This window comes from Dioscorea cayenensis, chromosome 8 (genome assembly GCF_009730915.1).
Source record: "Dioscorea cayenensis subsp. rotundata cultivar TDr96_F1 chromosome 8, TDr96_F1_v2_PseudoChromosome.rev07_lg8_w22 25.fasta, whole genome shotgun sequence".
NCBI lineage: Eukaryota > Viridiplantae > Streptophyta > Magnoliopsida > Dioscoreales > Dioscoreaceae > Dioscorea > Dioscorea cayenensis.
Window position 1 is genome coordinate 20548671 of NC_052478.1, and position 8739 is coordinate 20557409.

Here is an 8739-nt window from a genome sequence, read left to right on the forward strand (position 1 = left end):
TTCGACATTCGCTAACTTTGGCATTGAGCATAGTTCTTTCAACATTCACTAACTCTGGCCCCAAACTTATAGTCATCGTGCTGAGATTGTTGGAAAACTAACAAGCCCACAACAACCTTAGAATGGCTAATGACCAAGGTGTAGCCTTATATTCTAGCAACAAATATCATCGACATCGCCATTGGCAAGTTTATCCTACTGATGATGAAGCCAGGGGCGGCTTAAAGGTACCTAGAGGCCTAAAGAGAAATTTTAGAATAAACACTCTAATTTATTTAATAAAAATTAAATTTTATTAAGATTTTATTTTAATAAATACTTTTATTTGTCTTCCTCCATGTTACTAAACTTGTGATGAAGTTATATATTTAAACTTTGTGAGTAAAACTCGTAAAATAAAAATGTAACAATATAAAAACTACAAAAACTTTTATTTCCAATAAAAAAATAATATTATATTAATTTTGCAAAAATAAATGCATAAGAGAAGCTATAATAGAGGATCAAAATAGAATTTTGAAAAATTGATTAGAGGAGATATGAGATTGATTAAGCATCAAAAATAAAAATATTTAATATCTTACTTTGTTATTTAACTTTTAAAAGTTAGTTAAGATTATATAACATTATCTAAATATTAAATAAAAATATTTTTATATTATGATAAGTATTGGGAATCCTTCAAAATTATAAGTTTTTAAAATTATTATTAAAAAAATTTAAAAATGAGGCCTTGGAATTAAAACTATTATTTAAAAATCCAAAGATGAGGCCTTAATATTAAAATTATTATTAAAAAAAACTAAAAATGAGGGTTTAATATTAAAAATCTAAAGATAAGACCTTAAAAATCGTTGGGGCCTAAAGCTATTACTTTTATTGGCCTTATCCCTTGAGGCGGCCCTGGATGAAACTCTCAAGTTCAACCTAGTATATGCCACGCATGGTTGCCCTCCATGTAGCTGAGCTCTAGTCCAACTTCGTCTAGACTCCTTCATTTATATATCAACAGCTAATTCTCTTGCCGTGCTTGAGAACTCTTAATTATTATCCTCCATCTTTAAGTTCATTCAAGCCTGAACTGGTTCCTTCAATTATTTGCCCCATTCTTACATTCTTAAATATTTGGTTTTATTAAAATGCTACTGTACATGAAATTAGTTGAAGGGGTATATAGGTAAAAAAAAACTTAATTTTATTATTTTTAATATTTTATTTAAATGTTTGATGTAATATAACTAGAAAACTTAGTCTTGTTTTCACAAATGGGAATGGACAAGGAAATTAGGATGTTGCGGAGACTAGCACAAATCCAAGGCCAAGATTTTAGCTAATTAAGGATTTTAATTTTGTTTTAGGTTATATGGCAAAAATGTTAAGTGTGTTAAGAAGTTGATTTTGATTAAGTGTGATTATTTTTACTAATAAAAAAAATTCTAAACACGTGTTATGATAAACATGCCTGCTTTACATCACGTCGGGTATATAAACCAAAACATTAATTTATTATTTATTTTTATATATTGTTTGTAATGAAATTAGAAATTTGTCTCAGATTGACTGATTGATGAGGAGTCCATGTGCACATTAATGGTGAGCAACCCTTATTATATAAAACTAATCTTTTTGGAGTATGTATTTATCCTTACATGCAACATTTGGTGCTTTTCATTGAGCAACGTCATGTGAGTCCTGATGAACTCGGATTTGACCTCATGCTGGGTTAGATGAGAGAATCAGGCTTCGACCAGGATGAAAGTCTCCCACCAGTTGGTTTGAATGGACTAAAAGGTGCATATATATAACTGTAAAATCTTAAATTTTTAATTATTTCATATATATTTATATATAATTGAAAGTCCAAACTTTGAGCTTATTGGAAAAAAGAAACTAACATTAAATAAGACGACCAAAGATTACATTATTAGAAAAACACTGATATATATATTGATACTAAAGCATGACTTTAGTGCTAATTTATTCTGCTCTTATTTATCTCTTGATCATCTCTATCACTTCTACTCTTCAATGCACCCTGCAGAACATAAAAATCATAGTAACATTATCAAATTTTCAAAATTGACTGCATTATCTAGACATTGATAGAAGCATTTAAGATATTAAAATGAAGAAAATCATTACTTCAATGTTAAGTTCTTTTTATTTATAGTCTTTAGTATATATAAAACAATTAATAGTTTGTTTTATCAACATACTTTTAGTTTTTTCACTCGAATTTGTTCGAATTTGTGATTAGAATTTTGTTTGATTACGAAAAAAAACAAAGGGTGCAACTTATATTTTTTTTTTCAAGATATAATTTTTTTTTTATAATATATGATAGTATTGAAGGAATTAGGCAAATCAAACATCATGTAAGGAGCATCATATATAGTTAAGCCATGACCCAGATAGAATCTAGGTCATGACCCAACTTGTAATTAATTTAAGGCTTATTTAAATATAAAAACATATTTTAAAATTTCATTATTTAAAAAAAATTTAGTAAAATGAACTACTAAAATTATAACTCAATTTTCAACATAATAGAATCATATATTCTTCTATTATAGTTTTCTCAATTTTCGGTTTCTCTTATAAAATTGAGTATTTTTTTTTTATTTTTTAACTTATTATTATTTCTTAATCTCATTTTTAAAATATAACATATAAAACTATATTTTGATGGGAATGATTTCTTCCTTTAGTAATACCATATCTCCTTCATGAAGTAGGGTGTCTATATATTACTCAAATGATAGATACGTTTTACCAAATCTTTTTCAAAAGATTAGGATATAAGTGTGTTAAGATATTAACTTTGCACTTATGTTCTAAGCTGATTTGTTCATTTTATCAAAAAAATCATAGATATATTTATATATATGGGATTTATTAAAAAGAAAGAATGAAAACTAACTGGTTGCAGTTGGTGTTAAGTGAAACAGGGAAGGGAACAGGAATGTGGCAAGCCTTTGGGACTTGGCTCAAGTACTGCTCCTTCACACCAGGGAATGCCTTAACAGCATTCTTCAAACATGCGCAAATAGCTCGGCGATCAGTGACGGTGACAGCACTGTGTGCCAATTGCCACAACCCGGAACAACACGCTGCCGGAACCTTGGCAACCTTACCGGTAACAAAGCCTAGACATGGCGCAGCTTTGGCTGCAACAATGCCGCAAGTCACCGCGGTGGTCGCCGGGGCAAGGAGGAGAGTGGTTGAGATGAGGAGGAGGAAGAGGTAAAAGGTGGTGGTACTGGTGTTCTTCATGGTGTTATGGTAATGTGTATGTGTGTGCACTGAGATGTGGCGGTGGTGATTTGGAATTGTTAGGGGCTTAGGGTATATATAGAGGTTTATACTGCGCTTTGAACTGTGTGTTTTGTTATGCAGATAAGTTGATGATGTTTTGTTTTCATTGGTATTGGAAAGAGCACACGGATTGATTAGGTTGGTAGCTATATACTATCTGTAGAATTATACTGGATGGCATAAAAAACAAATTTTTAGTAAATTAGTGCAGATAAGAAAGCACATAAAAATACAAATAACTATATGTGGTATTTTTCGTTGGTGATTAGATCAATCTAACAATGACAACCCGTAAAAATGCTTGAGATTTTTGCAACGGAAGTACTCAAGTAAATTATTGTTCATGTTTATGATCATCTATACCAGCGCATTCCACTCTGCACGATTTTATGCATATCCTGTGTCGCCTCTTGTGTGGCACATGTTTCCTTATGGTTTTCTAGACACGATATATGATCTCTTATGCGGGCGTGAGACTGTATACTTGTTTGTATACTTCCGTAGATTTTCAAACAAATTAAGTTCCAAAAACACTTCAAGCCCCCATTAAATGTTAGAATGGATATATACCAAGACAAACAAATATCACAATTTTAGCGTGGAAAGTCTCTTCTAACTGAGGAAAAAACTACTTGATTCTTTAAAGTTTTTTAACTTTTTCACTACATCAACAATAAAATTACAATCTAAACCTCTCTAGACACAAGCTAGAGGTTCATAAGAAAAATGAGTATCATTAATACCAAAATGGATTCACTAAAGACAACTTCAAGAAAAAATCTAGATTTCAGAATGAGCATCACAATAAACACACAAAAAAAGGATCAAGAAGAGATTAAATCAATAGGATTGTAGGACAATTTGCAAGGGTTCTTTTCCACAAATTGGAGCTAAATTGGATTTGATTTCGCTTGTTGATCATCTTGCAACCCCACTTTCTTCTCCTTCTTGTGGGTTGTTTCCTTTCTCTCTATTTCTCTCTCCCCTACCATTTACAACCCCTTTCTCTCTCTTAGTTTTAATCTCAATGGCAAAGTTCCTAATTTGCCCGCAAGTGGCTTCAATCATTGATGTAGTTTTTTTCATTTAAGTATTGGACTTAAGCTTAATTTTATTTTTCTAGCCCACAAATACAGCTAAAACTCAACAATTTTTAAGTCATGGGTTAGTTTTTAAAAATGAATAATAAATTTTCTTTTATCAAATAAAAACACGTAAGATCAATAAGTTTTTTTTTATTAACCAGAGAAATCACATGTACTGAAAATATATATATACATTTATTTATAGTGAAAATTGCCAAAAAAATCCCTAAGTTTGCAATATTGCCAAAAACACCCCGTTAGTTTTGCAATCCCTAAAAACCCCTTCCTTTTAAATTATATGGTTTTCAAACCCCCAAAGCATATAACGGATGTCAACAGAGTGATTTTCAAATTTTATGGATGAAAATGCCCTTGCATGGGGAGTCGTGGCTGCAGCCATTTCGGCGGTTTGAGAGAAAGGGAGGGGGGGTTCCGTAGGGTAACCCCAAGGGGAATTTACTAGAGCCGTATACATAGAGTTTTTTCTCAACTCGCGTGTTCAGCTTTTCCATTTCCGAAGTTGTCTCCGAAGTTGTCTCTACCGGCGCAGCCTCTATAATTGCAGCTTTTCCCTTTCCACCGGATATCGCGAAGGAGAAGTCCCGCGCAAGTAGTTGGCATTTCATCAGTTTACAATCTAAGGTATTGAGTATGGTTTTATGTTAACTGTTCTGTTACAAAGAAAGATTTTTCGGTTTTATTTTGTGCTCCTGTTTTTGTTGGAAGATATTGAAGTCTGTAGCGGGATTTCTCGGCTGGGATTTTGTTAGTCTGCAGGGCAATTTCTCGGCTAGGGTTTTATTTTGTTTTGCATTTTTGTCTGTATACACTATCGAAATTGTTTTTTCGATTGTCATGATTTGTGTAATATTTATAATGTACATTTCCCCTTTCATTTGATATGGTTGCAGTTTTACAAATGAGGTTTACGTTTAAGAAATGAGATGTTAAAGTTTTAATTTTGTTGTCTCTGTTTAAGAAACTATGTCTCTGTTTAACAATTGATATCTCTGTTTAAAAACTGAGAGGTTACCGTTTAAAACCTTATATTTAAGCTTAAACATTTGTGAATACTGCATATTGAATGTGTTGTTATTGTCGCAGGCTTGTGATTATGGCGGTCAATCTAGTTAATGGGCGTGCTATTTTGACACCCGTAGTGGAGACCTTAGCTAAATTGAAAGATAACATGACCCCTCGACACTCGGGGAGATCATCCGAAGGACACGCTTTACGGCATTCATCGAAAGTATAGTTATATTTCAAGAGAGGGCCCTTCTTGATTCTCTATTGCAGAAAGATACGATGGTCGCACCAATAAATTCGGGGATCGAGGAAAGCCTCGCTGAGTTTCGAGCCTCAAGATGTGACCCTCATTCTTGGTTTCTGCGTTGTGATGGCGGCGCAGTGAGTGTTTTAAGAAGAATAAAAACCCGCCTGCGTTCGAAGGGAGGTATTTATCAAAAACCCTACGAGAGCATAGAGACTCCATCAAGAGCACTCTTGTGCAACTTGTTCGACGGAGGGGAAGAAGAAAATTTTTGTCAAACTCGATGGTGTACCTCATGGGTACAGTCCTCTTCCCAAATACATCATGCTCAGTTCCGAACTGGATCGTTGATTATGTCGACGATCTACCCGCCATGGGGCGATACGTATGGGCGCAGGTGACGCACAAGTGGCTTATGGAGGATATTCCATAAGCAGCCGCTCGAGTGCAAGATAGATGCGCCGGGAAGAAGACCAACACAGGGTATATTAAGGGTTGCTCGGTCGCGTTTAACGTCTGGTTTTACGAGCTGACCGAAACGGGAAAGAAAGTCCGTTTTGGCAAGATCCCAAGGATGTTGTGCTACAGTGAAAGTAGTTACCGGAAGCAAGCGACGGTAGAAACCAGCTTGTCATCACTCGAAGGAAAAGAGGTAATAAATCATAAACAATGTTTAACAGAAGTCTTTATGTTTAAACATATTATTTAGTGTTTAAATTTATTATTTACAGTTTAAAATTTATTCATAAAGGTTTAAATATTTTGTTCTACGTTTAAATATATTCTATAATGGTTAAATATATAAAAACTCTGTTTAAATATAGTTTTTATAGTTTAAACTGAATGATTTCGCTGAAATTGTTTGGTTTACATATGTTAGTTTCATGAACATATGGTAGTTCCGGCGAATGCTGAAGAAGAAATATTTGTTGGGGCCAACCGACGGATGGATGCTATTGCTCCGGAACCACTTGCTTGAAGGCAGGATGAGAGGGCAGCCTCTATAGTGCACGCTCAACGCCGTTCTCCTACTTCCAGCCCACCACGCGCACGCATTCCTCGACACCGGAGAAGCCCTCCCCTACCCCGCCAGATTGCAACAACCCCCCTACCACGACAACGACAATCCCCCCGATTGTGGCAGCCCCCCCGACCATGGTAGCCCCACTGACAACATTAGGCGAAGATGTCACTACAACTCTTATGCAGGCGTGCTAGATATTGATGACCGAGTTTCCTCGGCTTGTCTCTCGGGTTGAGGCACTGGAAGGACGTTCACAATCGACTGCGCCGTCCCTCCAAAGAAATGAAACACCCGGGACGAACGAGGCGTCGGAATTGGACGACGACGACATCATCGGGGTGGTCATTCCAAGATGGCCACATTCGAAGAGACTTGCGAAAAAGAGGAGAACAATACTACCTCTGTCTCCACCACTGGCTGACGATAAAACAATAGCAACACCATCGGCGGCTGATGCTGTTACTGAGTCTGTCACCGTTGATGACATGGCCATGATGGTGGAGGACATCGTAGATGATGTGGTTGTTGTCGCGGTTGAGAAGATCGTTAACCGGCTGCCGAGAGTGCGGCGGCATCAAAGATGGACACAATCCCTGATGAACAAGAACAAGCTAAGGGTGTGTCTCCCGTTGATGCTGTTATCGTGGCCACGGTTGAGAAGATCGTTGAATCTATTGCCATAGCTGTGGCCGTGGCCGACAGTACCGCATCAAAGCAGGACACAATCCCACAACAAGAAGAAGCATGTAAGGATATGTCTGCGGTTGATGTTGTCATCGTCCCCACATCGAAGCCAGACACAATCCCACAACAACAACAACCATGTAAGGATGTGTCTGTGGTTGATGATGTCGCCATCGTCCCCGCATCGAAGCCAGACACAATCCCTCAACAACAACAACCATGCAAGGATGTGTCTGTGGTTGATGCTGTCGTCGTGCCCGCATCTAAGGAAGATGATGCTGGTGCTGAACACCGTCAAGGCTCAACGACAGTGCCCCATGAAGACCTCGAACGAGCAACGAGAGAGATGATGAAGGCCAATCAACAATGGGACGAGACGGCTCGGAAAGTCTTTGTTCCGAAGAAGAAAAAATGGGTTGGCCAATCGCGTCTTAACAAATACGAGCAGGAGTTGATGAGGATCTTCCTCAACTGCCCTATGGACAGGTAAGTTTAAAGTTTTTATGATAGTGTTTAAATGTTTATATATTATCATTTAATTTATCTATTTAATGTTTAATTATTTATAATATCATTTGAAAATTGATAATATCATTTAAATATTAACAATATGGTCTAATTGTATCTGTTATCGTTTAACCTCAGCACTGTCGTGTGGAAGAATGATGCTATCAGCACCACGCGGGACAAACTATACACTCTGCTTAAGGGAAAGGAGATGGTCACAGATGATGTGATGGACGCTTTCGTATGCATAATACAAAAGTCGCTGAGCAAAGTGTCATATCCTTATAAGAAGCGCGCCTCCATCACACGACCGCTGGCGATGTTTATGTCAAAGCAGGACGACGCACATGAAACCACTATAGCTATGATCGGAGATGCTGTGCGCAACTTGCATGAAGTTCAAATTGTCATCCTCCCGATAATCATGAATGGCCACTTCCATATCGTCGTCCTTGACAATGATAAACAAGAATACAGGCATTATTCTTCATGCGTGGGGTACGATAAAGACGCGTTGGACATGGTAAGTTCTTTAATTATGTCCGATTAATAGTGTTTGGTATTTAATCGGTATTCTAATCTCAACTTGCATATCTCGACAGCGGAATCTATTCGACAATTGTATCGATATGGAGTTCATCGAGTCGGCGACCGCAAAGTACCCACTCATTCACGACATGGAAACCCCATGCCAAAAACAAGGAAGCGTCGATTGCGCCGTCTATGTCATGCGGTTTATAGAGCAATTACTTTTCGATGAGAAGCTACGGCTACCGCAGACAGACGTTCCTTACCTGAGATTAAAGTATGTTTCCTGCATACTTAAAGAGGAGAGGGCAGCCGGCGTCCATGAG

The 8739-nt window shown here is 36.7% G+C and overlaps 1 protein-coding gene across 1 annotated transcript; it reads right to left on the reverse strand.

Annotated features, from left to right (window-relative positions):
- Nucleotides 1-2025: 2025 nt before the first annotated feature.
- On the reverse strand, nt 2026-3273 carry LOC120267371 (non-specific lipid-transfer protein C, cotyledon-specific isoform-like). Its single transcript, XM_039275012.1, has 2 exons — nt 2921-3273; nt 2026-2035 (listed from the first exon to the last, which is right to left on the reverse strand). Exons 1-2 carry the CDS (start codon nt 3271-3273, stop codon nt 2026-2028), a joined length of 363 nt encoding a protein of 120 aa, XP_039130946.1.
- Nucleotides 3274-8739: the final 5466 nt, after the last annotated feature.